The sequence below is a fragment of the Magallana gigas genome, chromosome 8 (genome assembly GCF_963853765.1).
Source record: "Magallana gigas chromosome 8, xbMagGiga1.1, whole genome shotgun sequence".
NCBI classification, from domain to species: domain Eukaryota; kingdom Metazoa; phylum Mollusca; class Bivalvia; order Ostreida; family Ostreidae; genus Magallana; species Magallana gigas.
Window position 1 is genome coordinate 12,923,886 of NC_088860.1, and position 15,959 is coordinate 12,939,844.

Genomic DNA, 15,959 nt, shown 5'->3' on the forward strand with positions numbered 1-15,959 from the left:
CATAAAGTCTCCTTAAGCTGCTGTGAGTGATATAATACGTTGAATAGCTATGAGAACGTGGGAAACTGTACATTTAGGAGTTTAAACTGTTGCTGCGGTGTCCTTAAGTTCTTGTCAATTTTAAAGGATTTCATATACCTTGATTTCTTTCTCTTCATTTTTATTTACTGTGATCTTAATTATTTTTAACATGTTTCTAAAAAAAAATAAATATGGTGATCTTAATTATTTTTAACATGTTTCTAAAAAAAAATATACTGTGATCTTAATTATTTTTAACATGTTTCTTAAAAAAAAAATTAAAATTCATTCCTTACATAATACTGGAACTCTTTTATTTGTCATCCAAACTTTGCAACGTTAATATTTTATTTCATAACTTGGTGGGGGGAGGGGGGGGGGGGGGGTAGTGAGGGGGAATTAAATTAATTATGGCTTTTTTAGTTCAGTATTAAATGGTTTATAATTACATTTTGTACATGTACACTGTACATAAAATGTTAATGATCACCAGTTTGAAAATAAATGTGTAAAGAAGGCATGTTCTTTGTCTCCTCTCCCATGTTTACAAAAATTGTAGCTGTTAGGCGAAGTATGTGCATATGAGTATTCATCTTTTGTCTGTTAAAGAATCGGCATGCCCAAATTAATTCTACCAATTAAGTGCAAGCTATAATTAAAGAATAAAAAAAAGATTAACCCAATGTTGTCCGATAGTAAGCGCAAATACCACATAAATGATCTTTATATCTATGTGACAATATAATGGTTTTGAAATTTAAAATGTCTTTAAAATGTGATAAAATGGGATTAAATAATATCATGTGTGTCAACTACCATCTGCAAAAAGAAGGAATACAGGCCTTTTTTGGGGACATTATGTATAACACAGATTTTCGGAGATTGACCTAATCGGTCAACACTGATCTAGATATTCTAAGCGTGGAGAATGCAAGATGATGTATTACTATTATATCAAATATCAAGCCGAGAGCCTTTGGGGTGGTTATCAGATATACAAATATTAAGGTCGTTTGAGCTGGTGTAGAAAAAATCAATTACGCACTAAAATCCAATAATTGTATATTCTCTGTAAATAATAATAAAAAAAAGCAATCACATACTGACGGACAAACACACGTCTGTAAACTGCAGTCTATATTTAGGTTGCTTGGAGGAGGGAGGGGGGGGGGGGGTGACTTGCCGTGTGGGTTGGGAATATATACGCTCGCGCTAATTAACGCACACTGTCTTTATTAAAAAACGAATCCCCCCCCCCATCCCTAGTTGACACTAACCATTACAGTGCATTTTTTCCTTATAATCCGGGATAATATTTTTATAAAATTAATTCATTTCTTGTTTAATCCCTTTAACTCCTTGACTAAGAAATGAAATGTGAAGAAAGTTTTAGAGTATGGGGATTAAAATGCTATTTTCGAGATGACAATGAAGAGGTGTGCGGTTTCAGTCGCCAGTTTTCCTTTCTGTACGATTTTTAAAATTGACATATCAATCAGCGAAGCATATGAGCAATTATTTTTTTCTTTCATCTTCGTAATCCGTGTCCTAAGGTTATCGTATCCTGAAATCTTCAGAGAATCGATTCATTAATTGTCCAGTTCGACTTGATCGGTAGCTTCAACGCCCACCAACAGAGGGGAAAATATGAAACCACCAATGAAAATGCAAAATTAAAATGAAAAAAAATATATCGTAAAGAAAAAAAATCTGATGCATTTGTATATAGGACTCAATCCTGTTGGTAAACATGTTTTGATATTTTTATTGATGAAATTTCCTCGCCTTGTCTTTTTTATGGACCACCCGCGTCGTTTGCTAGTCACACAATTGATTCTATACAAAAACAAGTCCGGAGGATCTCATTTGACAGATGCGCTTTACAGATTGAACTTCAGGTCGGTGTTTCCCCCATCACCAGCCCCTCTCCCTTGGAGTCACAGCGGGGAGAAATTCGAGAGCGCATCTTCCTTTTGTTTAAAATTCAATCAAACTGTCATTTTATATCAATTCGGTATAAATTGGCCGAGTTAGGCTAGAGAACTGAACCGCCAATTTCGGAGTTTGCGACAGTTGTATACTGCCCGCACTTTAATGTTGGATGCATATGGCATTCCCTAAATAGCAAATTAACACACCATTCATCCGCTTTGTGACGTCACAGTCCAAGTTAAGGTACCCCTAACTTCATTAATTACTCTCGATTTTATGCCATACAAATCGTTAATTTACTTTTTGGTTTCCCTGCTCATCTCAAGATTTTCGTGGCGAAATCTTTCGTGTTTTGTTTATCGTAAATATCGGCACTTTTAACTATAGCTAGAGTTCTCAACAGGGTGAAAGAAAAAAGATTCATTGATTAAGATAGAAACCAAGTTTTCTATTGGAAAATTCACAGCTATACAAAGAAAATGCTTAAAGTGCTGTGACACTTTCTTTATGGCAAGCTGCTCTAGTACCCAGAGCTGAAAACCCTGCTTGCAGTCAGTCGTCTGTCTCCAGCTTTCTATAACTCAAATAGGGGCGAAATCACTCAACGTAATGTTTTCAAAACTTTATTTTCGTAAATGTAACATTCCCCCATCCTTACTATTATACATACAACAGTTAATTAACCTCACGAATTCAAAGTGTCCACATTACGGGACCATATTTGGCAATTATTTTTAGATGATAATTGGCTAGTATTCAGATTAACTTGCATATTCATGGTCAATAATCAAATGTCTTGTGTAGATTTTTAAGATTTAAATATTCAGAAAGTTTTTTTTTGCAAAATTAACTTAATGTAAAAGACTATATATGTACTAAGTAGTAAAATAAACGTGCTCATCTTCAAGATTTTGTTGTTGATTAGATAGAAAATATATTGTTTTTTTTAATACATGTAACAATGAAAATCATTATCAAACAGATTTTACAGGTTCTATCCCATAAAAAGTTTAAATGAGAGGAAAAATCCTTCTCAAGCCTTTTATCAACAAACAGTTTGACATGTACATATGTAATAAGTTTGTTGAACTTGAGCCATATTACCAGTAAATGGTTTGTATTACAATGTACATGTACCAGTATTTAATATCTGTAAAATCGAGATTTGAAATCTTGTTTTTAAAAACCCAGTTATTGAACTGACACATGGTGATGAATAGCTCAGACTTCCTGTTTAGAGTAATGTACATGTATCAAGTTTTGGCTCTCATTTTGGAGGTCGATGGTTGATCTACTTCTTGTTCGTATTCGATTTCCACTCGCGGCCGTTTCCTCCTTGCCTTCAGTTTCTTTCCTTTCTTCACATCCTGGTCATCGGAGCTACTTTCACTACTACTTTCACTTTCTTCATCACTGTCATCTCCCTGCAGCCTATCCATATCCTGAAACAATAATTTAATTCTGGTTGTAACGCGCTTTCTGAATGGCTAAAAAATTATTTTATATCGTAAAAAGAATGTTGCCTACGTCATAGTAAGACTTTGCGGTTTATACAGACACACTGGTATCCTTTATTATGAAATACAGACAGATCAAATTTAAAGTACATGTCATTGCATTTGTGATAAGATACATGTACATGCTAGAACTCTAGATCTTTAAAAGCATTGGTCACAATTTTGGTCAAAAATAATTTTCCAAATTTTAATGTTTACAATGCTCTAGTAGGGCATTTTTAAAGGGCAACCAAAATTTAGGTGTCATTCATTGAGTTATAAGCGAGTTACAGAGCTTACAATTCTCTGCTAGGTAAACAAAGCTTTTGTTTACATTTTGAATGTTGAAGTGAAAATTCAAGATTTAGACCATAAATAATGTGTTAAACGTTAGGAACTGTTCATTTATCCTTAAAATGAATAAGAAGATAGACAAATCAGTTTGAAAAAGATAATTACTGGTATATTGAATCTATGTAAACAAAAACAGGCCACGATCCTTGTTTACATGCCAAAGAGTTGTGAGCCCAGCATCTTGCTTATTACTCTACGACTGACTCTCTAAATTCATTTGATCATTAGAAATGCATTCTTAAAGCATTGTCAATAATAAAAACAGAAAAATAAAATTTGACCAAAATCATGACCATGCCCCTTTAATGGGAGAATTTCACCAGATAAATACCTGGTATTGAAGTTAATGAATGATTTCTTACAAACTTTGCTTCACAAGTTAGGTGAAATGAAGTCTTTATGAATTACATTTTTGTCTTCTAGTTTCTTGGTTTCATACATTCTCAATCTGGGTTAAGTCTGTTCCATTTTCCTTGTCAAATTAATGCAATATACATGTACTTTGAAGTTCTGAATGGATGTTTCAAAGGTACTGACCAAATCAAACTATGAGTTTAGTATTCCTATTATCATACCTTGACAACTTGAAAATTATTCTAAAATATTTAAACTATAAGACACAAGACAACTGTTTCTGAGAAATAAAAGAACTAACATAATTTTAATTAAAACAATCAAAGGAATATTATACTGTAACTTCTTATCAAAATCATAGTGGAATGCTGATTTCTTTCTAGCATTAACAAAATCATAGACTGTAAGGTTTGAAATGTACGTGGTGCTTGGGATATAGGGGAGATTCAGGGCAGTAGAGAAACAGGAAAGGAGTTCATCACCCATTTAGCTGTAGCTGCAGAACTGTAGCTCTCCGGAAAAAAAAAATATTGACAGACCGGAGAGCTACAGGGCCACCCATTGAAAAAATTGTATATTTATTGCGCAGAAAAACGTGTGATAGTTTTGGACTGATTTACCTTATTTATACGCAAATTCTGTGAAAACAATTAGTACCATTAAATTCTTCATGCAATTTACTACTTATATCGCCTCTTTATTTGCCTCAGACTTTCATTGAAACACGCTACCGACCTCGGAAAATCAAGTATGTTGGATTTACATCGAGATCGAGAGTCGCCATTTTAACATGTAAACAAAGTGCACCACATGAATTTACGGGACTGGTGATGGTGTTTAAAAGACTATCCGAGGCAAGTGAACAGACTATATCAGTAGTAAATTGCATGAAGAATTTAATGGTACTAATTGTTTTCACAGAATTTGCGTATAAATAAGGTAAATCAGTCAAAAACTAGCGCACGTTTTTCTGCGCAATAAATATACAATTTTTTCAATGGGTGGCCCTGTAGCTCCCAGGTCTGTCAATATTTTTTTCCCGGAGAGCTACAGTTCTGCAGCTTATTCAGCTGTCACTCATAATTACAACATATCAAATGTGAACCAAATTATTCATCAACATTTAAGGATAGTTCTTGTAATATTCAGACACCTGAAAGAGTACCACATGCACACACGTTTACATACCTCTAAATCTGACATGTCACTCTCCTCAAAGTCTTCCTCGGCCACATATTCCACTTCACCCTCCTCCTCCTAACAAAGATCACACAAAGAGAGTCATGTACACATATCTATAGGAATATCTAAACGTATTCAATACTGAGTGAAACCATCTTCATCTGTAAAATATTAAATTCAACCTAACCATCAATTCAAATTAAATATGTTTGTACAAAGTAACTCTTTAAACCTTGTAAAATAAAGTCATCATAGGCAACCAAACATTGTAAAAGAAATTGTAAGTAACAAATTTGAAAAAAAAATCAGTTTAATAACAGACCTCCTCCTCCTCCTCTTCTTCATCTTCCTCCTCTTCTCCTTCTTTCTCGGACTCTGATTCTTCTTCCACTTCCTCATCCATCACTTTGTCAAATGCATGAGAAGGGAAGTTGTAAATCTCTCCATACTGAAAACAAAAGCAGATTAAGTATATGAACATTTACAAGATCATGTACATGTACATATACGATCATAACTGTTCACATTCTGTAATTGATAGTGGCACTAGAACCTTGTACCAGTATAACAGGATGCATATCAATGTTTTTAAAACATATTTAATGATTTTGTCCTACATTAAAGTTTAATGTCTCTGAGTTTAATCTAACTTTTTTTCAAACATTTTAAAAAGATAGCATGTGCCCAGGTACATGTATATCAAGTTCCACTTTTCATAGCTACTAAGCAAGTTTATATTTAGGCTCCCGTTTTACATATGTAAAACATTATATTTGTCTGCATTAAAGAAATTACAATTTAAAAATAAGAAACAAACTTTTTTTACTAATATCATTCACTAACCAAAAGCACCTCACCTGGGGTTAATTTAAAAAATTCAACTCTCGATCAAGGTAGACAACTCCTAAACTGTTTTATAAAAGTTTACTGAATACAGACTTACTGTTCCTGATTTGAGTCTTTCCAGAAGTTCTTTCTCTATTGCTGTATCTATTTTTGCTGCAATCAGAGCTTTTTCCTGGGAGAAAAATTATACAAAATATATGAATAGCATAATGCTTTAGATGTATCTCATTCTTATTTCATTCTTATTTCATAGATGAATTGTGAATATTGTTATATCTTTTAAAATAATACATGTACATGCCTCTTTTCGTCGCTCTCTTTTTTCAATCTTTCTACTTAAAGGAACCAATTTTTTTCTGAAAAAAAAGGGTCACAAATTATTTTGCTCTTCACTGATTCCGGTCTGTAATGGGTTAATATGGATTAATTTTTATTGTCAATGTGAAGAAAATACATGGCTGTTAATGTCATTTAACTTCCAGAAAGCCAAGAATTATTTACCTTCTCTTTAGAACAAGCCTCCTGATTCGAATCAAATACTGTGTAATTTTTGTAAATCTCTGTTTACATTTGTGTTTGATGAATCTGGAAAATAAACATTGATATCTCAAACCTGAACTTAAATTTTATAAAACCATAAGGGAAAATAACACATACTTGCTGCTCCTTTAAGCATATAAGTAGTGAATTCCCCCCTATTTTTTCCCCAAAAATCCTAAAATAGACTATCCTTCCAACAAGACAAGGCTTGCACCTCAGAGAAAAAATATCGTCCTTAAAATATGGTACATGTATAAATTAAAAAAAAAAAGCTTATATTCGCACTTAATCAAACTAGACTTTTGTAAGAATCATGATAATTCTTCAAACTTACTAGTACTTAACTATAGCTTTAAAACGGTGAGAACAGAACAATTATTATACAGAATCAAAAACTGACAAGTAAGTGGTTTGAATGACCGAGACTAATCAACTGATGATTTTTGATTGGACAACTCTTACTTGGGCCAATAGATGAGATGTTCGTTGATCTGCTGCAGAGCTTTTTCATAGCTGCGCGACAATTTCACCTTTTCCCACATCCTACTAGGAAAAGCTGCTCGTTCTACTGTTTTCATGTATAGGTAGCATACACCTTAAAAACGAAACAAGATAATTATAAATATATGTTGTAAGTTATGCAGGTCGCTGACCCTAGAAAAAGTAGCATGGTTTAATAATTTTTTTAAGTCCTTTAATTACCACTGTCTGATAAAGAGTCATGAACAATATTTACTTATACACTATATATCCATATTCAAAATGTGTTCCTCTTCAATATATTTGATCTACTAATAAAAAGTAGTCTTGATAATTTCAAAAATCTTTTAAATATTACATATTGATATATTTTCTGCATAGGTACATGAACATGTGTATTTCAGAAATAACAAGAAATCATATCCACGCAAGAGTCAAATGGGCCGCAAAAAATATAGTTGTTGTATGAATCATCGGTTGTTTACATAAAAACACACCACGAAGAAGAAAATAAAAGTTGGTTGTACTAATTTTTATGGTAAATTAATATAATTTCAGCAACTTGTTATGAATTTTAACATTTTACTATTATCATAAAGAATCGAGTTCTTTACTGTAAGCATTTCTAACGGTAATTGTATGATCATTGCCATAGTATGAAGTAATGGAGAGCACATTGATTTGTACATTACTCTAATACAAAGTTCTACTCATCATTTTTCTCTTGGAGATTATGTATTTCAAACCATTTTGGTTTTTTGCTGTTGCATTGTATTGAATGAAAATTTAATGCATCAGTTTAATATATGATTTCAAGGGACCACATGATAAAATAAAAATGGATTAGTTCAAATTTTCCAGTCAATTCAAAATTTCATTTCGCTCATATTTTTGCGTAAATAATTGATATGGATGTCATTTCATGATATTTTCTACCACAATTTACATGGAAATATAATAAATACACACACACAAAATCATTTTATTTGGCACGGTACATAGAAATTCATTTATATAAAATTAAATGACATTCAGGTCTTTAGTATGTCCCGCATACCGATCCTGATGCATTGTTTTGAAAAGAATGAAGAACTCCGAAATTTTCCGCATAGATTATAGTCTCAATAAAAATGCGCCAACCACGACAGTCTACTAAGTATGACCTATTTTTCATTCACGAGCAAAACAAAAAACATGTGATATTTTTTAAAATTCTACATGCAAATTTAGTTTTAATTCATAAAAAGAAGCATAATATGAATACTATTAAAAAAGAACTATCCCGCAGAAACGCAGCAGCAATATTTAAATGTATATCAAATAATGGACCGCCTTCCGGCGGCCCGTAAAAAAACATTTTTAATAGGTATAACAATGAACTGTTTTCTCTACATGTGAGTATATGTTATTAATGTTTACATCATGATTAATATAATGTAGCTGTTCCTGCACTGAAGTACACTCACCTTTTTCCTCTCTGACTGTGGCATACTGACTGTTTGCCAGGGGGCAAGAAGCTCTGTTGCAGAGTCCTGTTAAATTGTACTCATTCCGGCAGAATTTCTGAGATTTTGTTCTACAATTAACATTGATGTATGAATATACATAACATGTAATATGGACCATATTATGTTTTATTTACCTACATTTATTTTACCTTATTAATCATTATTTCATAACTAGGAACTTTCTATTATTGAGGGAGAAATGTTTATAAATGTGCAAGGGTCAAAATAGTAAATATTCATTTCATTTGCACACAAACCAGGCAATATGGATTAACATATACGTATACATGATATAATAGACCAATAATCTGTAATTTGATGTTTTCATTGAAACTATCTATGCCTGCTGGAGTGTAAAAATGTTTTGGATTCATTTGAAAGACAATTCGATATAACATAAAACTTTAACAAAAACTGTTGTTATATCAAAATAAATATGAAACCAAATAAAATGTAGGATATAACGATAAATCAACAACTAAAATTTTGGTATGAGTTCTCGTATACAGGGACATATATGTCCCTGTCGTAGAGACAATGTACTCATGAAGATCTTTTCCAGAGTTCATTCTCATGTAATACAATACTGTAATAGGGTACAGTTCTTATGGTAATGGTTTTAAGTTTTTCATCCATATCGTGTACTACAGTTCGAATGTCAACAGCGTTCTGATCGCTTTCAAATGTAATGGAAAGTTACCTACCTTACTTTAAAAGAGCAGAACGTGCCATTTATAATACTCCATATAACCTAGTAATGAAATAAACAAGAATTAATATATAGATCTTGTTAAAAAATTTAGCGTTAAACATATGTTTCCATTCCTTTGGGCATTGTTATACTTATATTAAGAATGATTCAGTCTTTCTATCCGAGAAAATTCGAACTCTACCATGAAATGCGAGTTAAATCAGAAACACAGAATATAAATGACAAAATAACGTATGTTCTATTTAAAATCATACAGGTTTGACTTTATCAAAAATCACTTACATCGTCGTGTTGCATTTTAATTCAACAAACTGCAAATTTAACAGACAGAATTTTCTCTACAGACTACACGTGAAATGAACGGTAATAAGTTAGACATTATTTGGACAAAACGTAGAAAATGGAAAACAAAATGTTTTCTTATATATATGTGTCAGTGATACAAAGTAATGTAAATTTATGCTATTTATAACATTTTAGATACTTTTGTCTTATATCAATTTTCTGTAGATTGTTAATAGTAATCAAATTGTATTTCGTTTTTGTACAATGGAGAGAAAAGTCGTAAATATGGTTTATTTTCAATTCGGGGTTTCTTATGGGTTTTCCTTCGTCCACTTGTTCCCGTCAATCGGAGCACCTCGGATGTCTTTCACACTTTAGAGTTGAGTCTGCATAACATCCGAGGTGTTCCGGCTGTGCTCCGGTAAGAACATATCAGAGAGCTTCCGAGAAACCTATGTAAAGACAAGCAACAAGGAAGTTCTTAAACAAGTATTTCTTTAGTCCCCAGAATAACTAATCTGGTAGAAAAAATGTCTAAAAACCCGCTTCCAGATTATAGCCAGCTGGCAAGATGGACCGTAAACGATGTTTGTACATGGTTAATGGAGGTAAGACATCTTAAATCATAAACAATTATCGTCTGCTTCAGTACTACTGTTTACATGTATGTCTCCTGTGTACACGAATAGCTGAATAATGAAGATGGTTATAACCTAGAATACATGTTGATGTATAATATTAATTAGTAGTTCAAGCATCGCCTCTCATATTTTATAGTTTTCACATTGTTCAAATATTTTTCTTATTGTAACGTGTTAACTGTTGTAAAATGTTACTGTAAGTGTAATTGTAACAATATGAATATACTGTGAGTTGGGAAAATGTAAATTTTTTCTTCCCTGTAATTTAAGCATGATCATTTGAATAGCTGAAAAAAAAACCCCTACATGTGATAAAGAATAATTGATATGTGCCTATCTAAATCTTTTCAAAATTTTGATTAATTGAAAACATATATAATTACTTATTGTAACCTATACTCTGTCCCAAGATATTTTGGATTCACATTTGGACGATTTTTAATAAAAATACACTTACCTGTGAAAGAAGTGCAATTGAAATAGTTGAAAGGGATATTTTCCAAGATAATTTCATTGACACATTATCATCTTTCACTCGGAAAAATTCACAGGAACGAAAACAGATTCCTTACGGAGATTTATAATGGGGAATGTTTACATCTTTTCTCCATTCGGAATACACTCGGAATACATCGCGCAATATTTCAACGTTATCATCCGGGCTTGCTGCAATGCAAAATCTCCGTAGACATCACATTTTTTAGCATTGTATTGAAACCTGATAAGCTAACAGGGGCGTTTTGACTGAGAAATCTTGGAAATTTTTCATACTTTTGAATGAACATCGTTTGGATCCTGAGGTATTTATAAATATCAAACAATTAAGCCAAACGTGAATCCAAAATATCTTGGGACAGAGTATAGTAGATTTCCAATAAAATTTTATGTACAAACAAACATGTATGCAACAGTGAGTGTAAGATTTTGTTTATTTCAGAATCGTTTTGGGAGTTATGTTTCACAGTTTCGAGAGTATGGAATTGATGGTGGGAGATTTGCAGTAAGTACACTGTTTGTAATTATATATTTACTGGCGTGCGACCAGTTCTCGCCAAGTACCATTTCTCGCCAGTACATTGTGACGTCATTTTATCAACACATAAAAAAATATACGAAAAATGATGTCACAATGTAATGGCGAGAAATGGTACTCGGCGAGAACTGGTCGCACCCCAGTATTGTACATGTATGTTTGCGAGCTAGTATGTAATTGTTTCATTAAAAATATAACTTTATTGGTGCTTTTGATCACCAAACATTTCTGAAATAAGTTTTTATGAAATTTCATGATTGTGTAAACCATTTATATTTACAGGACAAGCATTATATATCATTTTCTTAATTGTCATATCTATGAGTTCTATTTTATACATGTACTATTCATTAGGCTACCTTGTGAACTGCACAATATATGAGGCATTTGAATTCATGTGTAATAAAATGATTATATCAAAAATATTATTGATTCTTTATTTTTGAAATATATTATAAATGTATTAAAACACATTTGGAATATATTCTTAAGATATAAGGATAAGGAAGAAAATATCCCAAAGTTCAAGGGCTGCAAATTAAGATCGTTACATTAGTATTCTAAATGTTTATTGTTTATTAAATTGCACTATAAACAGTCACAAGGCATCATGAAAATTTAACTTGCCAGATTTTAACATAAAGGCTGTAATGTCTTGTGATGCTCAACAAGAAAAAAAAAACCATGAGGGACCCACTTTAAAAATACAGTTTTATCAAAGTCGGATTAAAAAAAATGTATGTAAATTTTGATACTTTAATGTATTGATACTATTGATGTATCTAGCATGTACTTAAAATTAAGCAAATTGCAGTGCAATCAACAGTCAATTACATTGATGATATATGCAATTAAGTACTTCAACACGTATACATGCACTCTATTTTTCTCTCTGTTGTTGAAGATCAAAATATAGTACAAATATGTTATCATTGGAGAAGATCATAGAACTGGAAAGAATCAATAGTTTTATTAAAATGAAATCAAGAGGTTTTATCACAAAGTGTGTATGATAATAAACCACAGTAGATTTGTTTTCTTAAAGGATTATCAAGTAACGAGCTCTTCTCCCAAGAGTAAACATTTATTACTGGGATATACGTGTATTTGTGCATTTATTACATGTAAAGCTAGATGCAGGATAAATTTTTAAGTAGCAACATAAAACACTGAGCATTAAATTTATGAATGAGAAGTAATTATGGTGTTTACTGAGGCTGAAAAGAATAAAATGTGTGCATGTTTATGAAGTGAATAATAATTTATCACCAAATTCTTATTAAATGGGTTATTGAGAGAGAGAGAGAGAGAGAGAGAGAGAGAGAGAGAGAGAGAGAGAGAGAGAGAGAGAGAGAGAGAGAGAGTTATAATTGTGTACACAGTTAGTTACTGTAAACTTAAGTAAAATGTCTCTTATACTGGTAATTATATAGGCTGGCACCATTAAAACGTCCAACAATTGTATTCAGGAAAAAATAAATTGATATTGACAGAAAGCTGAGTGAATAGTGAATGTGTAACTAAATATATCAATTTTTGTGAAGTATTTACTAGTAACGGACAGATTGTTGTACAATACTTCCATGATAATACATGTACTAGAAACAAGCTGTAAATGTTGTTTTTTTTATATAGCATTAATTGGGACCAAATGATAAAACATGTAAACATATACTTATTTCTTAGGTAATTATAAGTATTGTAATGTGAGTTTTACCAGGAAGTTTTGTAAAAGCATGTAATTAATCAGTGAATGTTGATCTCAAGTATATAAAGTGTTAATAATTCAATCATAGTGTGCTTCATTTCAGTTCAGTTGAAAATTAATTTTCCAGTTTTTTTCCTTTCCAACATTTTTTTTCATGTGTTTAGATCATCCATAGTTCATATTTCAACATATTAATTTGAGTAACACATTTTTTGTCTAAAAGTGGAAAGGAAGCAATTTCAAAAAAAAAAAATCTGGTCCAAAAATTTTCATATTCAATTCATTGTAAATAAGTACATGTAGTATAAATGTAGGACTAATATTCCGTTAAATCAGAGGCTGTTAAAATTTCAAACTGAAAGTTTCTTCCAGACACGTGCCAAAGACTTCAGAAGCTTATTTTTCTGTTTTATTTCACTTCAGACTTCCTTCAAGTCATAAAGTGCTGAATTCATTATGAAATAAACTGTAGCTGGATTCAACTAAATGTTACTAAAAGGTTTCCCTGATATATCATATCACCAGTACAACTTCCTCAAAGTACACATAAGTGGATTTAAAAGAGATGTCTAGTACTCCATTATAAATTTAGCTTTATCATTACTGTAATGTGCGAAGGTTAGCTGATAGAAACTGATTGGTCAAATATATATAAATCAATTATACATGTAGATAGTTCAAATTTTATTTCAAGGAGCAAGTGTGTATCAGGGTTGGAGGTGGGTGGGAACTTTTTTAAAAATGAAATCCTGGTAATAATGCAATTTTGATTTGAATTATAACTTTTTTAAACAATTTACTGTCAACACATGGTATATACATGTACATGTATGTAATGACTTACAAGAAACAAAGGATAATTTATACTGTGCCATTTTTAAGGAAGGATATTTCATAATTTTCCCTGTTGGAGTTAAGAGGAGCAAAAATTTGCACTGATATCTGATTTTGCTCTTCCAATTTACTGCTCAATGCTGTCCTGATGTCTTTTTAAGTCTGTGAAACTTATTAGCATTAAGATATGTTTATGATAATGAATAAATGTTCATTCTTAAAAAATTCTATACACTAGTACTCATTCATGACAAATTACATTAAGTTTGAAATATGATAGATAAGGAAGATATTTGTTCTTATATGTGCAACAGGTTTGAAAAATATGATGACTGAAAAAATGTTAATATCAGCTTGCTAATTGCAGAGTTTGAAAGATGTTGATTTGTCACAAATGAGATGTCCCCTTAGCAAGCGAACGTAAGTTAATCATGAATACCTGTTACTACATGTATATGCATGAAGTGTTTACCCTCTCTTACACTCTAAGCATGTTCTATTCTGCAGTTGGTAAGGCAAAGTATACTGAAATCCATACCAAACTGTCCCTTGCTATTATCCTTGAAATCCATGCATCATTCCTCTTTGCATCAATGAAAAGTCTATATATATATATATATATAGTTCAGCTAGCTCCAGGTACTATATTGTTTAAGTCAAGACTTTTCTAAATTTGAAGCTTGCAAATAAATGGAATTTGCACAAGATACTCTTGCATTTAGAACGATTTCTGAGGTAGGGTCTTTTTTCTCTTGCGTTTGAAAAATATGTCGAGGTAGTCCCAGAGACTCAAATGGTAAGTAAGCTTGCTAAGGTGAGCCGAGACCCAACCTTTACTGATAAAGGTAAATCTTCCTCTTCAAGTAGGTAGCACGAAGACACGCAGGGAGGTAGATCCCTTCGTATAGGCCAAAAGACTTTCAATTTTTTTGGCATTGCATTACATTGCTTTCTTTCAGACTCTTGAAGATTTGGACTTAACTAAAATGAAGTGTCCAAATGCAAAACGATCGTAAGTGACGGTATTTGCTGTCGAGTCTACTGACTACTGCACTGCTTTTGTATAGTGTTGATGCTGTAATGTAGAATAAAGCTTTCTAATAAGTGTTCAAGCATCTTTTATTTTGCTAGCAAACAGGTTTCTTGGTGTATTCACGTTTGCACCCTAAACATTGTAACATGCTTCCTTGCTTATTAGTTTTTTTTTCTAACTTCATATGAATTACTGTGTAGTTTTAACAACCATTACGACTATAGAAATTAAACGCAACTACCACAGAAATTATGTAATTATCGTGAAAGAAGCAATAAATAGACTGACGTTTAACGTTAAAAAAAACTCTGCTTGAAGTTCTGGATAACTGCTACTAAAAATAAAATATTCACAATACGTATATGTACTTTGTTGTGTGTGTTTGTGCTTTCACTGTAAAGTGACATAACGGGAAGTGATAAAACAAAGAAGGAGGCAACACTTCACAACATCAGAGCTTCCTTGTTCTATCATTTACACCTCAGACAAAGATAACACTGTACAATACTTATAAAGTATAATTTGCCTTAGTAGTAGTCTTTTTCTTAAGCGAGGTCGAACAAATCGCTATACTCTTAACGTTTTGGTTTCATCAGCATCGTCAAAATTTATTTCACTGTGACTCACCAATATATTGCTTAAACAGTTTAATGCATATGGTTCGTTTTAAAATCCCATTTACAAAATTTTATTAGATTTTCGTTGTAAGGTTTTGAAGTGAGATGATATTTTTAAATTTTACTTACATATATTATGCATATGTTTACAATTTTATTTACCATAATTTAATTCATTTAGTACGCCCATTTAATGTACCATGATTTGAATCACAGAACAGATTTTCTTTTATACGCTGCTCTTTGTGCTTGTTTTTGCAGTGATCTAATAAAGTGCATTAGGAACATTCCAAACAGAGATGTCAACCCTCCAACGTAAGTATTCAATATTGATTTACCTTTTAAGGAGTGTGCTTGTCATCCTGGAGAAATAAACATTCGAG

At 31.9% G+C, this 15,959-nt stretch overlaps 2 protein-coding genes across 19 annotated transcripts in view; one reads left to right on the forward strand and one right to left on the reverse strand.

Annotated features, from left to right (window-relative positions):
* Window positions 1-2,560: 2,560 nt before the first annotated feature.
* Window positions 2,561-9,802, reverse strand: LOC105342098 (protein MAK16 homolog). 3 transcript variants are annotated; one of them, XM_034471566.2, is made up of 10 exons: window positions 9,708-9,802; window positions 9,418-9,464; window positions 8,672-8,781; window positions 7,188-7,320; window positions 6,687-6,770; window positions 6,487-6,541; window positions 6,283-6,357; window positions 5,662-5,787; window positions 5,346-5,408; window positions 2,561-3,395 (listed from the first exon to the last, which is right to left on the reverse strand). In XM_034471566.2, the coding sequence occupies exons 1-10, from the start codon at window positions 9,720-9,722 to the stop codon at window positions 3,207-3,209; spliced, it is 897 nt and encodes a 298-aa protein (XP_034327457.2). In that variant the 5' UTR covers window positions 9,723-9,802; the 3' UTR covers window positions 2,561-3,206. The 3 variants fall into 3 exon arrangements, with proteins under 3 accessions (XP_034327457.2, XP_019928453.3, XP_019928452.3); XM_020072894.3 differs by having other exon boundaries at window positions 5,346-5,411; XM_020072893.3 differs by having other exon boundaries at window positions 5,346-5,414.
* Window positions 9,803-10,142: 340 nt separating this feature from the next.
* The window catches only part of LOC105342095 (lymphocyte cytosolic protein 2), a 38,964-nt gene continuing 33,147 nt past the window's right edge, over window positions 10,143-15,959 (forward strand). For 10 of the 16 annotated variants that reach the window (XM_011448933.4, XM_066069913.1, XM_066069911.1 and 7 more), the window contains exons 1-4: window positions 10,143-10,318; window positions 11,289-11,351; window positions 14,294-14,346; window positions 15,838-15,891. In XM_011448933.4, coding sequence (XP_011447235.3) covers window positions 10,241-10,318; window positions 11,289-11,351; window positions 14,294-14,346; window positions 15,838-15,891 — 248 coding nt within the window. In that variant the 5' untranslated portion in view covers window positions 10,143-10,240. Of the gene's footprint in view, window positions 10,319-11,288; window positions 11,352-14,293; window positions 14,347-14,885; window positions 14,939-15,837; window positions 15,892-15,959 lie in introns of all 16 variants that reach the window. The other 6 variants (XM_066069917.1, XM_066069923.1, XM_066069915.1 and 3 more) reach the window with 4 other exon arrangements.

Coding starts and splice junctions, on each gene's coding strand:
- LOC105342098 (XM_020072893.3), bottom strand. Junction 5,415..5,661: donor AAGAAGAGGAGGAGGAGGAG/GTCTGTTATTAA, acceptor GATCTTTGTTAG/GAGGAGGAGGGTGAAGTGGA. Junction 3,396..5,345: donor GTGACATGTCAGATTTAGAG/GTATGTAAACGT, acceptor TTATTGTTTCAG/GATATGGATAGGCTGCAGGG.